General features: G+C 43.3%; 1 protein-coding gene across 1 annotated transcript in view; it reads left to right on the top strand.

Moving 5' to 3' along the window:
* Positions 1–21583, top strand: part of SND1 (staphylococcal nuclease and tudor domain containing 1) — a 442357-nt gene that overhangs the window by 285340 nt on the left and 135434 nt on the right. The window contains exon 15 of the mRNA XM_084897634.1: positions 1396–1537. Coding sequence (XP_084753760.1) covers positions 1396–1537 — 142 coding nt within the window. The remainder of the gene's footprint in view (positions 1–1395; positions 1538–21583) is intronic.

Raw genomic sequence — 21583 nt, 5'->3', positions numbered from 1 at the left:
AGCCCCATCACCCCGCTGCTGCTGCCACTGTCACCAAGGTGTTTTCATCAACACGGACTCCAGTCCCTTCACCATGAAAAAATGACAACTTTCTTTAGGCACTTTCAAGATGTGTCTTTCATAGGATGTGACATTTCTTTTCTTTCTTTTTTATCTTCACCTGAGGATATGTTTCCATTGATTTTTAGAGAGCTTGGAAAAGAGAGGGAAGACAGAGAGAAGCATCAATGTGAGAGGGACACTTCGATTGGTTGCCTCCTGCATGAGCCCTGGCCCTGGCCCTGGCCAGGGAGGGGTCTGAAACCTAGGTACATACCCTTGATCAGAATCGAACCCAGACCCTGCAATCAGCAGGCCAAGGCTCTATCCACTGAGCTAAACTGGCTAGGTTAAGATATGACATTTCTTAGCCCCTCCTACAGCAGACCTTAGTTTTTCCTCCAGGAGTGAGGTGGAAAAACCCTAGGTCACCTTCTTGGATTCTTATTACTCAAGTTACCAAGAACTCTGTTAGAGGCAGCTTACAGGGAGCTTAGCCAATGAACCTTCAGAAAAGGTGTTTCCTCTGCAGCTCATGCACAGAGGACCCCTGCATTCCTGCATTGTGTCCACAGGGCTTCTGCCCACTAGGCTGGGAACATGCCCCAAGCCACACTGGGGGTGCTGCCGAGAGCATGTCCCCAGCCCAGCAGCCTTGCTTTCTGTCAGCTCGCCTTCTGTCTGCTGGGCCAGGGACTTGTCCCAAGGCCGGTGGTGGCCTGGGAAGAGAGTAGGGTGCCCAGGTCCTGACTCGTCCCTGAAAAGCTCCAAGAGCAGGGCTTGCTGTACTGGTGCCCAAATGAGGCTGCATTATTCTCTCCTGTGAGTGAGCCCTGAATCTACATAACCTACTGAAGGTGGAAGAGAACTGCTTTGGGTTTCCTGGGAAAGGGCTTAGCGGCTAGCTCTATCACATAGCCCGAGGATCACTTTGTTTCTTAATGAAAATGAAAGGTTAAATTAAACGACATAGAAGTTTAGTTTTGTTGTTCTCTCAATTTCATGTAGAAGAAATAGGAGCTATTAATATTTCCTGTCCCAGCGAAGGAGTGAAATTATCATTAAAGCACCTTCCTCACTTGTATTGTATCTCCACTGATTGCTTAGTAACTGAACAGAGGGAGGCAGAGAGTCAATGAAGAGTGTTCTGAAAACTTTTGGTTAATTCTATCTCTTCTATGGGAGTCACATGGATATCTGTCTAGTCTATGTCATGTTTTTAGGAATGCCTAATTTTACAGGTTTATTGGCCTAGCATCCCATGGTTTGCGAGACTGTGTCCTAAACCAGAGTGAAAGGAACATTAACCTGACGCCCATTACACGTCTAAGGATTCTTTCTTCCTTTCTCCACTAGGATACCCAAAAAGCAAAGCAGTTCCTGCCCTTTCTCCAGCGGGCAGGTCGTTCCGAAGCTGTGGTGGAATATGTCTTCAGCGGTTCTCGTCTCAAGCTCTATTTGCCAAAGGAAACTTGCCTTATCACCTTCTTGCTCGCAGGTATGTTTTACTAGTGTGTGCTATGTGTTGCTGTGGAAATTGTTCCTGGAGCTCAGAAGTCATTTCCAGAGGTCACATGCCTTCTCTCCCCGTGTCTTACATAGCCCTGAGCCCGCGAAGTTTCTAGATTTGGTCCTTCTGTCACTGGGCCCTCTCCTGTTCCGCATTTCCACCATCACCAGGATGCAGGAGTAGAGTGGTTTAAATGATAGTACATATCCTCAGACAATCTGAGTGAAGGGGATTCCACGCATAGAAAACTTGTAATGATGGAGTTCTCACAGTTGGTATTTCCTATTTGGAATAGACCCTGCCCCCACCGTGCTACTCCTGGGCAGGCCTCAGAGGAGCTGAACGCTCGCCTTGTAGCTCCCCAGGCAGTGCCGATTGTCTCTCTCATTCTTTTCAAATGCCATTAGGATCTAAGTGCTTGATGAAACCTCACATGACATACCTTCACAGGCTCCTGCACTGAGATTGGCGTACTATGGCAAGCCTCTCTTTGCTGATGGAATATACATCTTTCTTATCCTGTTCTTTCTAGTAGCTTAATATTTCACAAGCCAGCAAGACTGTCTATAAATTGTGCTCTTTGAGCGATTTATATTTATACATTCATGGAGCAAATCTATTCATTTCTTCCCTCTTGGTAAGTAACAGCCATTTGTTCAGTCAGGACTTTTAAGAAACTGTAGACTTTGAGAAAAAGTGTCATTTTATACCCTGTTCCCCACCCCATACTCACGAAAACACTCACTCACAAAGGACTTTCTCCTGTGTTGCCCCGATGCGCCCTGCTGCCTCAGCGCTGCTTCTCTCGTATTCTTTTTTTTTTTTTTTTAAATATATTTTATTGATTTTTTACAGAGAGGAAGAGAGAGGGATAGAGAGTTAGAAACATCAATGAGAGAGAATCATCGATCAGCTGCCTCCCGCACCACCCCTACTGGGAATGTGCCCGTGACCAAGTACATGCTCTTGACCGGAATCGAACCCAGGACCCTTCACTCCGCAGGCCGATGCTCTATCCACTGAGCCAAACCAGTTCCGGCTCTCGTATTCTTGAATAGAATTGACCTTGGGGGACATTGTCCCTGCCATGCTGCCTCAGCCTCCTCTTATAGAAGGTCTGATAGTTTCTTTTCTGTCAGGATCTCCCTTGGCCCCAGCCAAATGGATTGTTGTGTGAGATAAAGCCCTCCCTGAACACAGGGCCGTCACTTCTGGTTGAAACTCTTGCACACACTAGCTAATGACCTCTCCACAGCTCTGCAGGCTTCCTGAGGGGCTAATTGAGGCCTGACACAAAGCTTAGAGGCAGCCATGGATGAGAAAGGCCACAACAAATCCACACCTCGTTTCTGCGAATGTGTGTTGTAGTTAATGGAGGGGTAGTGCAGCAGTGTGCGAGTCCTTCATGCAGCCATTGTGCCCTTAAGACGTCTATAGTGAAGTTCTTAGCAGTAACTTCTTGCTGAAACAGCATTTGAGGTATATATTTATCTCATCCTTTGCTCTCCACCTGCACAACAAAAGCTTCTTTTTGGCATTGGAGAGCTTCATCCAGTGGTGTGAAAGAAAAACAGTATTATTTTTTTTTCTGGGAAACTTGGCCACAGATCTGTAGGGGAAAGAAAACATTGTAGTTCTGGCTTCCAAACTCGAAACCACCTGAATGGAGCTGGCTTTTAGCTTGGATTTATCTTGGTGGGGGTTTTCTTCAGAAGCCTTCTGGTTGTACCTTACTTAGACACCGCAGTCTGATCACTCAGCCCGGCATCAGCTGGTTCCTCCGTGGACTTGGCATTATTCTAAGCTTAGCAATTCAAAAGGCATTGCCTGAGTTCCCTTACATTCTGAAAGACAGATTATACAAGCAAATGAATGATAAAAATGTAAGCTTTTACATCTGTCTCCTGCACTTATGCTATGCATCTTCTGGTTTCTTTAGAAACATGGCAAGGATACAGCACATTGAAGTCGTTAGAGAAAGCAGATCTCCATTTGAATCATGGCTCTCCTCTACTCTATAGGAAGATTACTTACCCAGTTCAAGCCTCGGTTTATACATCAGTTAACCGGAAAGAGTATCATGTCTCTCAGGATTGTTGTGAAAGTTTCATGAGATGAGTGAAGGGTGTAGAATAAGCCTACAATAAAGTAGATCATCAGTGCATATATTTCCTTCCTTGTGAGTTCTTACCTAGAGCTCTTCTTAACCCTTATATGTAATGGCCATTGGTCATAGTGTCCATGGTAGAGCAATAGTTATCTACTGATGGAAATAACTCAAGAAAGGGCATTATTCTAGTCTCCTCCTGACTGACGAGTTCACTGAATGGAAGGCAATTGGTTTTTTCCTTTGAGACTTTGTAGCAAGGAATTCTGCATCATCCTCATAAGACTAGGTTCTAAGTCTCAGGAAGCTCTATAGGGTAGACATACATGTAAACAAACTGCAGTGATGGGAACTAGGTGAGATAATAGTCATTTACCATGCACAGAAGTAGCACAAAGACAGAAAGGATTGGTTATTAAGCCGGGCATTAGAGAATGCGTCCTTGAGGGTCTGCTATCTGAGCTGTGTTTAGAAGGATAAATAGAAGTTTGCAGTGTTGGGGGAGGGTAGAGGTGGAGGTGGAGAGGAAGGCCCGAGGTAGAGATTATAGCATGTACAAAGCTGTAGAGGTTTCGATACCCTGATGAGTCCAGGCAACCATGAACCCTTCGGTATCAGTGGAGTATAAATAATGAGTGGTGGGTTAAAATTGGAAATATAGGCAGGAGCTAGTCTTTTTAAAAAAAATTGTTGTTGGAGCTAGTTTTCTTGGGTTAAGAAAATTCATTTTGGTGGATATATTGGGCTAAATGAGGCCAGAGGTTGGGAGAGCAGTTATGAGGCAAGAGGGATAAAGGCCTGAAATCTGGCAGTGGAAAAGAAAAGAGATTGGAAAAGTATTGAGGAGAAAGACTTGATAATTTGGGAAATAACTGGATTTTTTGTTTTGTTTTGTTTTGTTTTTTATTCAGGAATAGGAGATGATGTTAAAATGTAGGAGAGAAAATATGCCCTGACTGGTTTGGGTCAGTGATAGAGCGTCGGCCTACCGACGAAGGGTCCCAGGTTCGATTCCGGTCAAGGGCATGTACCTTGGTTGTGGGCACAAACCCAGTAGGAGGTGTGCAGGAGGCAGCTGATTGATGTTTCTAACTCTATCCCTCTCCCCTCCTTTCTGTAAAAAATCAATTTTATATATATACACACACATATATATATATATATATATATATATATATATATATGTATATATTAATATAGGAGAGAAAAAGCATTATTTGAGTAGGCAGAATGTGATGTCTAAAAGCAACATGAAAGTAAGAATACGTTTTAGGTTTTAGAAAGAGATTGGTGGTTAGACTTTAGACATTTAATATTTGAGGTCAGCAGAGGGGCCTAAGCAAATTATTCACGTGGAGGAGCCATACGGCAATAGGTAAAACAGTTGCAGTGCCTAGAGGACTGGTGTGGGAAGAATAGACTCCCTAGAAAGTTCTGACCTGTGAGGAATATGCTAAGCATTCGAGAAAGAAAATGTGGTCAAAGGATTGAAGGAGAACTCCAAGAGAGTAGTCTTTGGAAATGGGGGAAGTTGGAATTCCAAGGAGTGTGAGATTTTACCTAAAAGATCAAATAGGTAAAAACTATGAGGTTATTTTCTTATTTATCACTTAACTCGACTTATCCCTTCACTCATTGGTGACATTTGTCAGTGCAGTTGCCATCAGAGTTGATTCAGTCAAAGGCAGATTACAGGCAGTTGGGGAATAAATGTGGGAAATAAGGATCAGAATTAAAAATAGACTGCTTTTCACAAAAATCTGACAGAATGGAAAAGGAATACAGAAAAGTGAAAGCTAAGGGTCAAGGTAACAGTCTAAGGATGTTACCTTTGAGTACATTTGAGTACTTCTGTAATTGTAGTTCTTATTCAAGATTGGAACAGAATGTGGCATGCATAGTTGGAAATGCTATTCATTATACCTTTTGTTTTCATAATATCAATTACAGAAAGTAAAACCCAACAAAATCTTTTTGGCAAATGAGAATACTGAAAAGATGGAGTGAGCAAATATAGGCAATATGAGAACTACCGATCTGATTTCTGAGGAGAAGGAACTAAGAAAGAATGCAGAGAAGTGACTAATATAGTAGTGACCTGGAAGAGATGGAATGAATAAAATGGATGGAGGACATAAGTGGAGGAAGTATCCTTAGAGAGAGAAGGACCCCTGGTTCTCTGAGACCACCTACAACTCTGAGAGTGAGTGGACACACAGCCCGGTATTCATGCTGTGGAGTTGTCCACCTAGCTACACCGTGATCCTCAGGGCACAGCTTTGAGCTCTCTGTGGGTCTGTCTCTCTGCACCATGTAAGAATGTTGGTCTGCTGGAAATGATGTCTCTGCAGCCAGGACAAAGTTTGGGTTGTGATTCTCAAGAGGGAAGTCAAGATAATCGTTCGGCAGCCCATGTGGGCTGCTCTCATTGATCCCAGCCTTTCAGAGAGTCCTCTGGACTTTAAGAGGAGGTGGACACTTTCCATTTTAATGTGGCCTTTTTTAGGCAGACGGCTCCACAGCTTGATAGGGAGTGGCATTTAGCCCAAGCCAGCTGGCCTCTCTGTCACGGTTCCTGCACCCCTGTCCGTGGGATGATTGCTTGGTCAGATGGGATAGCAGGTGGGGCTGGGCAGCGCCAGCTGTAGCGAACAGGTTAGTGCCTCCTGAAGGCTCTTGCCCTTCAGTCCTTTGAGCACCTGGCTTAGGTTTGGTTGGTGAGCAGGTGACCTTACACCATCAGAACTGAGACTGTTCAAGGTCCCTTCGCCTGCTGCTTTGGTCGCCTCCTGTGCATACTTACCGCATTCCCGCATTCTCGGGGGCAGTCAGTCATCCTAAGTTAACAGGAAATCAAGAACAGAGGCAGCCTGCATTTGTTTAAAGGTACTCTTTTTCCTCACCTAGCATTTAGGGAGCTCCACATATTCCCTTTTAGTAGAACAAAAGCAGTTTACCAGTCATCTTTAGTTTACTTTCATTTGTCACGTGTGTCCATTTTACTTAGCTTTTTGTCCAAAGGGATTCTGGGGCACATATTGGCAAATCGTTTGGCTTTTGGTTCCGATTTTTATTTAATAGCACCAACAGGAATGGAGTGTGTCCTACTGCTATGACCTTTAATCTGTTACATGTCCTTATTTGAATTGCTTTCTTAGCTCTGAGGTATGTACTTTCTTAGCTCTGAGGTGTGTGGGTCATGTGGAGGGCACAGTTCAGGAAAGTTGTCCTCTTGGCTGAGCATAGCAGGTGTTAAGTTAGTGCCTGTAAACCAAATGCCTGAAATGGAAGAGAAGAATAGAGGTTTCGATGTAAAGTAGTCTAAGGAGTCTTATATCAGATTTGGAGTCTTCTGCTAACTTACTGAGTGGGCCCACTCCGTTTGCATTTTCATGTTATAAAGGTGAGACAGTGGTGGGTATGAGGAATTATGGACCGAGGCAGGTTTGGGGTGGGGAGAGTGGAGGTCAGTCACCTTGCTTGGAACTCATGCTACCAACTACCTGGAGGGCAGCAGCTGCCTGGCAGGGGGATCCCATGTGCATCACAGCAGGTGACTTATCATTAACCAGTTACTTCGTTCTGTGAAACAAGACTAGAAAATGATACTTCCCTCTGCCTGCTCTTTTGCATTTTCCAATACTTTTTTTTCTTTTTTTTTTAATTACAGCTCCCCTCTGGGGCTACATTATGACAAGGGAAGCAGTGAGAAATGGTTCTAGATGTCTGGGCTTTGATAAGTATTGGTGGTGAATATGTGAATGGTGAACTAAAAGTTTGACTGTGTGTCCTTCCACCTGAATGCCTTTAAATGAAGTACTTCATTCCCTTCTTCCTCTTTAACGTCTCATCCTATAGGCATATCAACTGCCTCTTGCAGTAAACTAAAAACTTCTAATGGGAGAGGACAGGGATGGTGAACAGAAATATTCTCCTCATCTCCTGGCCCCAGGATGGTGGATCCCCATTGATTACAAGTGCCTAAACAAATTAAACAATTAAAGCCAATGTATGTTTAAGTGAGAAATCCCATTTTGCTATCACAGAGGTGCTAATGAATCAGGCTGTTATTGTGGTTGTGTTTGCTGGGCTTCTATTCTTAATTAAGCAATTATAGGGTCTGCTGATACTTATGAATTTCTTTCAGATGTTTTAATTGAATTGCAACTTAATGGATATGTGTAAAATGAGGTATTCATTCTCTTGGGACTTCCCAGTTTGAGACTATCTCCAACACCTACTTGCTTTCAGTTGGGCCCCATAAACTGGAAATGGGCAGCTTGTCAGACTTTTCAGAGGCTGCTCTAGTTCTTTGCTATTAACGATATCATTATATGAATTATATAAATTATGTTCTTGTCAGGAGATCCTGGAGCATCACTTGTAGGCATTAGCACAATAAACAGGTTTGGGAAGCCTATTTTTAATAAGGCCAAGATTTTTGCAACCCTGCTTTAAGAAAGGAAGTCTTTGATAGATGATGGATAATATGTAAATTAATGAGATTGTTTCTCCTTTCTTGAATAACTTTTAGTCTAGTGTCGACAAACATATAGAAAACTTGAACAAGGGGGAAAAAGGAGTTGTAAAAAGGATATGCAACACCATGAGAGTGCAGAGAAAAGAACAATTAATTGGGGAATGGGAAGACTTTCTAAAGGAGTTGGCATTTGAGGATCCAACAAGGTCTGCAACCATTTTCTTTGGCAGGCTGGACGTGATTAGTCCAGGCAAAAACAACATAGCCTATAGTAGTTGAGGAAGAGTTGCCTAAAAGAAATGGGGTTCTCATCAATCATTTTTCTCTCTGCTTTTGTATGGGACTGTCCATCTCCTCAGCTCTCCTGCTGTTGAGTGTCACGTGCTCTGCCCTCAGTTACCAGTGTGCAGGCACACCATACCATCACCCACTGGTCACGTGGACAAAAGTCAAGCCTATGATTAGAGCCTGATTATCTCCCATCTTTAAATCATGAATCATCTCCAGAATGAGCCTCATCATGCTTGTGGGTCATTCAATTGCATGGATATTAAATAATTTATTTTCACTAGGCACTCTGCTAGGAATATAGAAATGTGTAAGATATCTTTCTGGCTTTCAAGCAAAGTAGTTGTTTTTATTGAAGCAAAGAATATATAAGCATGAAGAAGAAAGTACATTTTTGAGACAGGTAAGAGTATGGGAAACATGCCTTAAATACCGGGCAAATGGAAAATCAGATTTTTATAAAACAATAGCAGTAAATATTATGATACTGTCACAAAGGCTATAGCCCTAGTCCATAACCCAGAAGTACAGGATCCAGAGAGGGCTGGAGCCAAGAGTGGGCTCCGCCTGGGGAGAGCAGGCCTGGAATATGATGTTGAGGACCACCCTTGTAGAAAGGACAGACCTCAGCACACTACAGAAGGTTCAGAGGAGAGTGACCAGGATAGTAAGGACATAAACGCCAGTAGGCCTAGCAGCAGGAATCAAAGGAGACTTCCAGGACACAATGGAGTGTTTTAGGGTAAAAGGGGCAGAGATTCGTTTTGTTCAGGAGCCATTTCAAATATTTTCCAGATTGAGATAGAGGTAAGAAATAGAGACATCAATGAAAATAATATCTGTTCGGTATGGTTTAATGGCAGTCACAGACCTTGGAACTAGGTCGCTTAAATTCTGCTCTCCTGCTTCTTGGTTCATTTCCATCAGACCGGTCTGCATACTTGGGGTGATGCTGGGACCTAGCGGTGAGGGAGACAGAAAGGCCCATATGGCAGTTCCGTGCCTGCCTGTCTAGATACTAAGGGAGAGATAGTCCTAGTGGTGGCACCACCTTCCATGGAGAAAGTCTGAGGATGGTGCAGCCTCGTAATTGGGATGTTGAGCACTCACCATCTCAGTTGGGTTTTTTGAGCCAAAAAAAGAAATATGATTTAGCCCCAGCTTTTGTATTACATTGATTGTCTCTGGATGGATCAAAGTTAAGTGAAAAGAATCCTCACCTCCTAAGTCCTTTGACTTCTGCCTTTTACCATTGCTTTTTACTCTTGCTTTGGAGTTTAATATAGATGAGACAAGGGAAAACTGTCCTAACAGGATCAGGCCTATTCTGTGGAGAGCTAACAAGAGCCAGGGGAGTGTGGTTTGAAGGGTGAGACATCTGGGCTTTTCCCTGAGGGCCCCTCTTCCTTTCCTTATCCTCCCTTACTACTCTAAGGTTCTTTCTGAGTCTCTTGAATGTTATCTAGTATGCCTTCCTCCTGGTGGGCATGGGGAGAGGAATGGGCATCTTACAGCAGTTTGATGACTCCTCTATGCTGGAGTGTTTCCAATACCAGCACCTGTCACGGGTTTTGCCCAGATACTTCAGTTCTCATCCTGTTTTTGTGGTTTTCCCAGTAATATACCTGTCATTGTCGATATTTCAATGCCATCTTGTCAACCTGTTGGCATTTCCCAGCAACCATTTAGTAGCAGTGGTGACAAGCAGCAGCATCCAGGATTGGGCTACTCCCTACTACCTCTGCCCTGTGGGGGTGTCTATTTGACCAAATTAATGGAAGAAGATGGCAGGACCAGGAGAGGGAGTGTAAACAGCGTGGTAATATGAAAATAAAGGAAATGCTTTGAAATCGTGTAATAGGCAGCCCTGGTGTGAGCAGTGCACACTGCCTGTAAGACTAATCTTGGTTACTATGGGAACCACCTCTTACATCCCGCTTTCAAACAGAGATATAACTGAATTTAGGAAAAAAAAAAAAAAAAATAGTCCCTGCCCCACTGGTGTGGTTCAGTAGTTAAGCGACCCAGGAACCCAGAGGTTAAGGTTTGATTCCTGCTGAGGGCACATGCCCAGCTTGTGGGCTTGCTCCCCAGTAAGGGGCGTGCAGGAGGCAGCTGATCAGTGATTCTCTGGCATCATTGATGTTTTCTCTTCTACTCCCTCCCCCTCTCTATTTAAAAAGAAAAAGTTCATCATTGAAAAAATATCTTTTCACCAAACCCCAGGTGTTTGCTCACCTTAGATTCCTTTCAGAAAGTTTTCCTGAGGCTTCCCCAAACTAATGGGCTGCATGAGCCAGTCTCTTCTTGGCTTTTTATATAAATTTTGGGTGAATGGCACTTACATGGGAATTAGAACACACTAGGTACCCAGAGGGGCAGCCAGACCAAGCACAGCGTCCTATTGCCCCTGAGGGGCACTGCAGTTTCTCACTCAGGGAAATGGTCAGGATTCCTGGCGCAGAATGTGCTTCCTCATGCCAGCCCCACGCATGAGGGGCACTGAGGAAGCCCGAGGAGTTGCTCTCCATCTCAGTGCTGGGTTATTGGTCCCAGATGCTGATGTAGGGCTGCCAGCTACAGACCTTGTAGGAGCAAGAACAGTTCACAGTTCCTTTCATATTTGGAAGGCTTCTGGGGCACAACCACATTCTCAGCCATGCTTTTTCATGATTAGAACTTATTCCACTTAAAACAGATCTTGTGAGGATGGTTTTTTTAAACCACCCTTTGCCTGTGATAAAATAAATGAGATCTACACCTCTCTTCAGTGGCCTTTGATTTCTGGACATATGCTCCCTGCAAGGTTTGGCTTATAGGGTTCTAAGTTTGGAGAAACTTCCTGTGTAAGCTTTCTGAATTCCCTGTAGCTTTTACTTACTATACTTATGCTTTATGCCTATACCATAGCAGTCCTGAACAAACAGAGTAACTCCCATGCTGACCTTCACTCTATGTAGGAAGCTACTTAAATAAACTAGTTAGTCTGTGATGGGTAGAGAAGTTCCCATTTCCCTGCCCTGGTGTGCCTGATTTTTCTGCTCTTGTACATCTGCTAGAGATTTTTCCAGGGTTAATTTGAGTGTTTTTATTTTTAAATTGGAACATGGTGTCTGTCTCTTCTCTGTGTTTTGGATGCTGCTCCTGTGCTAGGCATGCGGTTATTAACTCCACTGATATACCAGTTCGCTCATTAGCATTTGCATTTTAAATTACCAGCTAGAACAGACGACATTTATGCTATATTTGTACCATTGCCTTTTTCATGAATGATGTTGTATGTGCAGGGAATACAGAAATAGCTCCTCTGATGCCCTGTTGTATTTTAGTCTTTATTTCTTTTTTACTCTTGATTCTCATTGTTTGATAGGGATTTTTAAAAAATTCTTTTCCAAGTTTAGACCTATTTATGAGTGCTACTGATTGGGACGTGCTAATGACAGAACAGACCTTCATATCAAAACAGGCAAATTACTTAGAGTGGCCATCTTCCCCTGTCACGTGGAACTCCTGGTAGGCAGTCTGCTTTGATGAGAGAGGAGGGAATCTTCTCCTCCAGTTTGTTTGATGGGAGACATGGTAACAGATACTTGTTTTTGCATGTACTTGTCCTCACATCTTTGTTATTATTAATTTTTAATGTATTTTTATTGATTTCATACAGGAAGGGAGAGGGAAAGATAGAAACATCAGTGATGAAAGAGAATCATTGATCGACCGCCTCCTGCCCGCCCCTTACTGGGGATTGAGCCCACACCTTGCCATGTAACCTTGACCAGAATCAAACCAGGACCCTTCAGTCCACAGGCTGATGCTCTGTCCACTGAGCCAAACCAGCTAGGGCTCACATCTTTAATTTTTTACAGTTGATTAGTCAGTGCTTATTAATACATGCTATCTCCTGGTGCTGTGTCTGTGGCAGGGGAGAAATAGTGTATGCCTTTAGGGAGTTTATTTTTTACAAGAAACATTTAGTTTACACTATAGTACAGCACATACATAAAGATAACACTGTAAAACCAGGTTAGAGGTGGGATTCTTAAGTGTGAATTGTCAGTGAATTCACTTAGGGGAACTATTCCTCTTAGTGAATGGTAACTTCAGCACCTGGATCACAAGAACCAAGTCAGATGTCCTGGACCTGGGAATGGAGCCCTCGAGGCGTAGGTGTGCCCAGCACTGCTTAAGCTAACCTTTAGCTGGTTTCTGCAACAGACTCAGGCAGAAAGCAGAGCTCCGACAGATAGGTCTGTGTTCGTGCCAGTGTGCTCTCTCTTTGTGACCTCCAGTTTTGGTTCTCTGAAGCCTGTTTCAGAGGCCCTTACTCATGGTGAATTCTGACTTTTAAAGCATGTGAAAAGTCCAGGGTGTCACACTGGAAATAGTAGATGTGCATTCTGGGTAAGCATACAAATGTTCTGCAATTGATATAAACTATTTTTATTTTCCCCCTTCTCAGGAAGGTTTCTCCCTTGCAGTCCTCATTCTGCAGGTTAGCTGTTGGAATAACCAAGACAGGAAAAGTTTAATTTGAACCTCATGATCCAAGACAATATGTTAGTTTAGGACCTGATACCATTAAGGTTTGTCATTGCCACACATCCCATTTCATATAATACAATAATAAAAGAAATGATATGGTAATGGCATTCTAAGTCTACTCTCATGTTGACTCATTTCATGCCTTACAGAAGCACTGGCCTTCTGAGATTGGCCTCACAGGAAACCCTGCCATATCCCACTCTCCGTGTCCCATTAGTGAATAGGTCTTAACCATTGGAATGAGAGCTGGAGGGTTAGTAACCTGTCCTTCAGTATTCTATCCCTTGAACAGTTCAAATCCTACTTCACATTTGATACAGCTCTGAATATTTCCTTCGATTCTGATAGTCTTGTAATAATTTCTTGCCCTGAAATCTGTGGATTCAGTTTTTTAAGAAACCCACACCAAGTACTATGAACTTTGGAATTAGATCTCCAAATGGGGTCTATAGTCCTGTGAGAGACCCATAGTCCTGGGAGGAATCCTTCCATTTAAGCATCTAAGTTCAGGGATAGCTCCACCTCACCTCATTACATTAGCTTGTTTTCCATAAGCATAGCACTCATGGAGTTCCTCTGAAAAGTTTATGGGGCAAGAACTTCTACCTGCCTGTGTGGTCCTTTCTTCTGTGGAGATGGTCTGCGCTTGGCACACTCTGTGTTTGCCGTGTCCTTCAATGGCTTCCGTGAACACCATGCTGCAAAAGCAGGCCTTTGAGCCTGAGTCTTTGTTTCTTTCTAGTCTCCAGCTTCTTTTGATCTCTGTACCTGTTACCTGGCAAAATTGTTCTCCAGAAACTAAGTTGTGGATGACAAGTCAAGCATAGATACCATGGAGGAGATGATTGGGCCCCAGAGACTGCAGAGTGATGAGGCAGAGCTGGACCTACAGTTGGCTGGCGTCACCTGTGTGTCAGATGAAGGTGCATTTGGGTTGTGTAGTGGGGCAGGATCTAGATGGCACTCCGAGTGCTCTTTCAGGAGCATCTGTAAGCACCTAACCGCGCTAATGGAAGCAGATGAGATGGACAGCTCACTAAATTGAGTGTGAGGAATCCCACAGACTGTCTTTCATTTTGTCATTGCATTTGTTAGCCAGGTGAAGGGCTGATTATTGCAGTCCTTCCTCTTCCTGCTGGGCTGCTCCAGAGGAAGAGAGATGGGTTGACTGCATTCCCCAGCTGCCAGGCCTTCTCGCCCCTTGCGGTTCTCAGCTTCTTCCTCTGCTGTGCCGTTGGCCTCCGACAGAAACCTTGAATTAAGTGGGTTAGGAATAAACTGCTTGAATGAGTTTGTGCAGATAGCTTCTCTCACCAGCTATCTGAAGTGCTTTTTGAAATACACGGGAGCCCTTTGTAAGCTGCTTTATAAGCTGTGAAGTCCATTGTTGCTGCTCGCTGCAGCCAGCGTGTCTCTAACCTAAGTAATGTCGACTTGGCTCCGGGCCAGGGCTTGGGATTGGAAACTTGAGTAAGCAGCGGAGCGGTCCACCAGAGTTACTAGCAGCTGTTGCAGGTTGGAGGATTTGCAGAAATTGAGATCGCTGTTCCCAGATATTGGCACTTGCCTAGTGATGAATGACCGAGTCTGTGCGAGGGGACTCTGTATGCTTTCCTTCGGCCTTTTCTTCTCAGCACTCTATTGTGGCACCGGCTCAATGGCCCCATTGTGGAGGAGGGTGACTAAATGGAGGGGTGAGTGGCCTGCCTCTATCACCATTCCCTCCCTCAATTGGCTTAAATGGAGACCTTAATAATAGCTCTTTGATCCCCTGAACGGGTTGTTAGGGCAGGAATTTCATGGCACATAGCACAGATGCCCAGGGCTAAGAATCCAGCCGCCAGAGGGTAGAGACATGGATTCACCTAAAAGAGAGTGACATGAACCCTAGTGTCCTTTTGCCTTAACCCACTCATATGCACCAGATTAGCTGGGAGGTAAAAGCAAAGACTAGAAAACTAGGTCTATTCTGATAAAGTCATTCATTTCTGATATGATTGTCCAAGTGAAATTTTTAGAGAGTGATACCTCTTTGTATAATTTCTTCTTATCAAATACAGTCATGCATATTTATATATGCATATGCTGAAACCACGGTTGCAATGCATCTTCCTAGAGATTAAACTTCAAAAGAACTGGCATGAACAACTTCTGTTAAGAGATTTCCACTCTCCTACCTCTAACCTCCTCCACCATCACTCTATTATGCCATCTTTTTATTTTCCTTATAGCACTTGCCACTATCTGAAATGATCTAGTTTATTTTTGCTTATTCTTTGCATTGACTGGATGTAAGATGCTTGAAGGCAACCTTGTCTTTCTTAAAACTGCCGAATCCTGGAATAGTGCCTGACCCAGAGTCAGCATACACTAGCTAGTTCTTGGATGAATGAATGAACACTGCTCTGGGCTAACACTTAGCTTATTTTAAAAATTCACAAAACAAAATAACAAAACTGTTCCCATGGAGAAAGTGCTAGGGCCACAGCAGCCCTAAAATGGCTAACGGCACCAAACTGGATTAATGCTTACCATGAGCTCTATCCGGTTTGGCTCAACGGACAGAGTGGCAGCCTGGTGACTGAAAGGTCCCTGGTTTGATTCTGGTCAAGGGCACATGCCCAGGTTTCAGGCTTCATCCCCATAGGGGGCGTGCAGGAGGCAGCCAATCAATGATTCTTTCTCATCGTTGATGTTTCTACCTCTCCCTCTCCCTTCCTCTCTGAAATCAATAAAATTATATATTTTTTTAAAAGCTTTCAATGATTCCTGAATCACATAGCCTCTCTGAGCCTTGGATTTCTTCATAAAGAAGGTTGAATTATGTTTCTCTAGGGTTCTTGTAAATATCTAATAATAACAGCTTTTAATCTGAATCTCTAGTAATAGCTTTCACATAATGAGTATTATATGCTGTGATTAACTCATTTAACTCACAGCCCTATTAGGTAGATCCCCATTCCCAACTCATAGATAAGGAAACTGAGGTATACGAATGGGTAATTAACTTGCTAAATAAATAGCTAAGTATATTTTCTTGATTTTATATGTGCTATAATTTAGAATGCAATACTCAAATTGACATTGGACATATTGTAACCAAGGTCTATTTCTCCAGTCTCCTCTCCATTCAGTGCATCTGCCAATGCTCTGGTTGGCTGAGAATCAGCCAGGTACTGCCTTTCTTTTGGGATGAGTGAAAGCAAAGCTAAGAGGTGGACAACGGTAGTGGTCCTGTTTAGGAATTGTAGTAATGTAGTATGAGATTTTAGTTGTTTTGGAGTTTGGATTTTGTTTTTGGCCCCACATATAGCACCAATAGAAAGACATCTAAGATGAAAGCATGGCTAGTTCATGTGACTGTGAAGGATAGACCATGTCAGACCTGCGGGATGGGTTTATGAGCTGGTGCATTTATGGATAAATTAAACTTTAGCCCTGAATAAGCAATGTCCTAAGCCAGTTATTACTGCTCTGGCACTTCTAATGGGCCCTATGCAACTCTTATAAATTATTCAGCTGCTTTATTAATAAAAGGCCAAGCAACTTGCCTAGTCTTAGTGATATTTAAGTAGAGCTTAGAGAGAACAGGTTAGAGAGCCAGAATATTTGCTGACCACCTGGAAACCTTTCTAATTTGGAGTTGAAAGGGTTAAACCCAGCTTGAGGTGCAGGGTTCGGAGAGAGAATGCATAAAACTGTGTTGAAATGTTAACTTTGTAGAATCACAGGCTTTCCTCTGAGGAAATGGCTGTCAAGGTTCCCCGGACTGAATGTTGCACCTGATACACCTTTCAGGGTCTCCTGATTCTGGTGATGAAATGTCCCAGGATAGCCAGCATTAAAGCCTTAGAAATTGTTGGGGTTTTAAAAAAATAATAATTTTTATAACTTTTTATTTTGACAATATCAAATTTACAGAAATGTTGCAAAAATAGTGTAAAGATCTTTCATTTACTTTATTGACTTGTTAACATATTGCCCCATTTGCTATCAGTGTATTTTTAGAATCAGATTTTTACCAGATTGCTTCTCACATCTCTAAACAGAATAAAATAATTTTTCTATTCTGTATAGAACGTACTTAAAAAAAAAAAATTTTTTTTTTGTGGGATTACCAAATTTGGTCCCTGGCAGCCACCATTGTATTGGTGAGCTTCCGGTTTGGAAGATGAGCTATGGAAATGAACATCCTGGCCTTTTTTGGTGACTCCTTTCAAGTATTCTGTTCAGCATTCAGGCCAAGGGTAGCACCTCTGCGAGGTAGTTGATACTCCTGCCTGGAAGCCACTGGAAACATGCCCATCTTCAGCCTGTCTTATGTTTGCTATCTGAGGGTTTTCGTGTTGCCCTAGAAATGCTGGGGGCTTTATAATCTTACTTCCTTTAAGATTTCAGTAAATAATGGATCAGATTAAAGCAAGATGATTCATTCGTATATACCTCCAAGCATGTTTGGGCTCTCTTTATTAAAGGTGCTCTGAGAATATCAGGGGTTTCTTAATGAACTCTAAATTTACCTGCATCCTCGCCTGCTGCAAGCTATGGGCACCAGGGGAAGCAGACTCTCACAGCTGATGCTTCCCTCTGTGCTAACTAAAAACCATGACAACTCATTGGAGGCCCCTTCGTTGGTGAGTGGCCTTGATTTTATAACAGCAAGAATTGTCACAATTAATGATACCCCCCATTATTAGCATTTGTACTTCTGAGTCAAGCATTTGGCCCCCATTGCTTTCCATGATCCTTTAGACTAGAGCAGCGGTTCCCAACTGGTGGCCCGCGGACCACTGGCGAGGTCCCGAAGGTTGGCGACCGCTGCTTTAGAGGATTTCAAAACAAGATTGGAACCTTTCAGTGCAACAGGAAATATTCAGCTTAGGAGAGTTGGGATAAAATGCCTAATTATAGGGGAATAAAATAGATGAAAGTTGAATCAGAAATATTTTAAAGGAAAGCTGATAATACGATAGAAAGTTCACTGAATGAGAAATTAGAAGGCCTTATTTCTCACCAGACTCCTGCTCACATAGAGGCTCTGACCAGGCTCACACAGATACCTGCTCCTTCTGTACTTTATAAACTCTCTCCCTCAATTGTTCATTCTGGGGTGTCATCCTAGCTATGTGGCCTTAGATTGCAGTAACTGATAGCAGCCATTCTTTCAAGCCCTAATGTGCCATGATCTTATTATGAACTCTTTTATTCTTAAATTTTGAGTTTGAAAGCAAGTCAGCTGATCAATAAGTTGAGTTGATTGAATTTTTGCCCTGACATGAATGTGATCTGAATGAGTTGGAGATGACAGCTTAGAACAGTGGTTACCAAACTTTCAGACCTCACGGACCACTGGTTGGCAACCGCTGGCTTAGAAGGCAGCCAGTGTCTTCCCTCAGTTGATCAGATAAACAGTCTGATTGGATTACAGAATTTTAAAGTATCTGAGCTCAAAGGTGAGCTAGCTAAGGGTTAATGGTAATGTCATCGATCTAGTTCTCAAAAGAGCAGTTAGGGCCCCAATGAGATGAGGACCAAGGGCTTCTGAGATAGTAAAAAGAGAAGTTAAATAACTGTGTTGACTGTCTTGCCAGCTTCTTTGGGGCAAGCTGCTTGTTTGGGGCGCCTCCTTTACTCAGATGGCTCTTAGATGTTAATGTAGGACCTGCACCCTTCCATGGTCCAACTGTCTTATGTTCCTAGTCCTCTTGGTAGGATTATAAATTCATTATGAAAATAAACATTAGCTTCATCTGGTATTGGTTTCTTTTCTTCATGTGCCCTGTTGTTTTTTAATCTTTACCCAAGGATTATTTTTTCCATTGATTTTGAGAGAGAGCAACATCAATGTGAGAGAGACATCGATTGGTTGCCTCCTACATGCAACCCAACTGGGGCCAGGGTCGCACCTGCAACCCAGGTTCATGCACGTGACCAGGAATTTAACCTGTGACCCTTCTGTGCGTGGGCCAATGCTCTAACCAGTGAGCCACATTGATCAGGATCACATGCCTTTTTTTTTTTTAAGCTATAGAATTAAACACACAACTTGAAAAATACATAAGTTTAAGATCCTTTTAGAAAGCTGGTTCGCCCACTTCACACATGAGGTATATTAAGTGTTCACCTTTAACAACAGCCCAATTAGTAGTTGTCAATAGTGCTTATGTTCACAGTTGCTATGAGAACCTCAGCTTTTGCATTCCCTGACTCATTTTACATGAACAGTGCAAATGTGAAGAGGTTCGAAGGGGGAAGGGGCGATAAGACAGGAAGCTGGCATATATATGAAAACTGTTCTCTCTTGAATCACTTGGAATGGTGAATTCTCAGCGCTCATTCAGCTCTCCCACCTTGTGTCCTCATGGAAGTTGGTTTTCACCAAATCCTCAAGAAGGAAGTAAAACAGTTCAAGGCCAATACTTAACAGGAAGATCACCTTTAATGGGCCAAGTGTGGAAGCCATGGATTTTAATCTCTTAGTGTTTGGAAGGGTATACGATGTGCACACAAAGTGTGAAAGTTTGCAGCTCTAACTATTGCGTTCAAAATGGAATCACTGCCCCACAGCATTTAAGAACCCAAAACAAACTGTGTGAATTTTTTATTGTTTTTGTTGTTGTTGTTGATGATGTGTCTCCGGGGCCAAAATAGCATCTCATCCACTGCATGCGCCTGTGTGTGGAATCTTGAATTTTTTTTTTAAAGCACCGTTTCTACAGGTAGCTCAGAAGTCATTGTTACTTGTTTTGAACTCCATCTGAGAAAGAAGTTCCTGTTCCAAACCAGGCTCCCTCCCTGCTCAGGACTGGCCCCCCAGCTCAGGGTTAAGTGTGGGTTAGATTCTCTGAAGAAGAAAAAGGTGCTTCCCTCAGCCTTTGTCAGCGCTAATGGCCAGCTGTGTTTGGTCCTCTATCATTTTGTTGTTTTTTTCCCTTGCTATTTGGTGGGCCAGGTTTTGTGCTGAATAGAAGATAAAGAGTGCTTACCTTATTCCTCCCTGACCCTCTCATTCCTCCTTTCCCTGCCCTTAAAACAAAATTGGGATGCTGGGTCAGAAACACTTGATTTGCAATTTGAATCAGAATCCTTCCAGGGTCTGTGGTCACCAGGACCGGATGTGAATATCTGGTACTGACTGCTTCTTGCGGGCATTGATGTTTTCTTAGAGTCATGGGATGGTTCCCTGGCACTTTCAGGTGTTTTCTGGAAGCTTATCAGTCCCAAGAGTTCTAGCATAGTGATCTCAAGCTTGGTCAGTAGGTGTAGAGTAGGGCTGGAAAAGCTACTTTATCTAAGAGCAAGATTCAGTGTTGTTGATTTTCAGGCCAGTCTTTTGTGTGGAAACAGCCTCGACCACCATCTTCCCTCTTTTTATTTCTCCTTAGCTAAGAAATTATGAAATATCCTGTGCACACACAAAGCCTTAGTTGCTAAGAGAGCAGGTTTTAGAGCCAGTCCTCATGTAATCTGAGTTTAGGCTCCTGCACTTGCTAGATATTTGAAACTGTTTCCCCATCCACAGTGGGGATGGAATATGTTATTGTGATCAGCAAACCATCCCTGTGAGGTGCCAGTGACAAACAAAACTCTAAGCGGCGATTTTGAGTCATAAGTTAACACATGACTTGAATCCTGTCCACATAAATGCCATCATCTGGGCAGGCCTTGGCCTCATGACCTTTTAGGGCAGGGCTGTACTTGAACCAGCACTGTCCGTGGCTTTCCCTTCCATCCGTGAAACTAGAATCTTTCTTACTGTTCTGTTCCCCTTTCTCCTGTTCACATCAGCCTTGGCTTGTTGAATGGTGTGGGTTCTTAGTGGGGTATCCTAGGCCCATCTGCCCTTGTGGCCACATATGTGGGGCTGTGATGGATGTACTGTTTTGATCCCTGTCCTTGGGTCCTCTGGGTGGTCAGCGAAGTGAGGCTAATTATCAGCCCACCACAAAGAGTCCCCAGGCAATGTTTTAGTAGCAATGGTACTTGCCAATTAAATCTCAGATGTATATAAGGTTACAGACTTTTAAAGTAGAGAGAGTCTGCATCTGAAAGGGAACTCCTTCTAGGGAGTAAAACTAATTTGCTTGGCACAGAATGTGATGGTTAAAAATGGAAGAGGGACATGTGGTGCTGGACTGGTTGAAGAACTTGCCCGAGAAGAGACCACAGGGCTTTTCATAGATTCTGGCCCCCATCCCCCCTACTAGAGAGCATGGGAACTTCAGCAAATGGCCTCAGGTGCTGCCTTCTATTACTGAAAAAAACAAAAGGTACTTTCTCTAGCAGGGGTCCTTTCATCTTTATTTGGCCTTATTTCGGCCTGCATGATGGAAAATCCACACTGGCCACATTGAAGTAGCCAGCTTCTTTTCATCCTTCACTTCTCAGCTTCTCCCTTTTTCCCAGGGAGCTCTGACTCCTGGACTAGAGTAAGCCCTTCCCCTGCGTATTACGTGTTTCCAAAGTTTTCTACAATTCCCTACATTCCTTCTATTTCTTATTGAACGTAGGCCTTCTCCAGTGGACTCTAAACTACCAGAGTCTTTGTGTTGCCGGTCCCTCTTGGCATCCCCAGTGCCTAGCAGAGTCCCTGGCATGTAGTGGGCACTCAATAAAT

Source organism: Pipistrellus hanaki, assembly GCF_964339955.1.
Source record: "Pipistrellus hanaki genome assembly, chromosome: 10".
Lineage (NCBI taxonomy): Eukaryota > Metazoa > Chordata > Mammalia > Chiroptera > Vespertilionidae > Pipistrellus > Pipistrellus hanaki.
The sequence above is the reverse complement of the archived record's forward strand: the minus strand, read 5'-3'. Positions and strand labels throughout refer to the sequence as shown.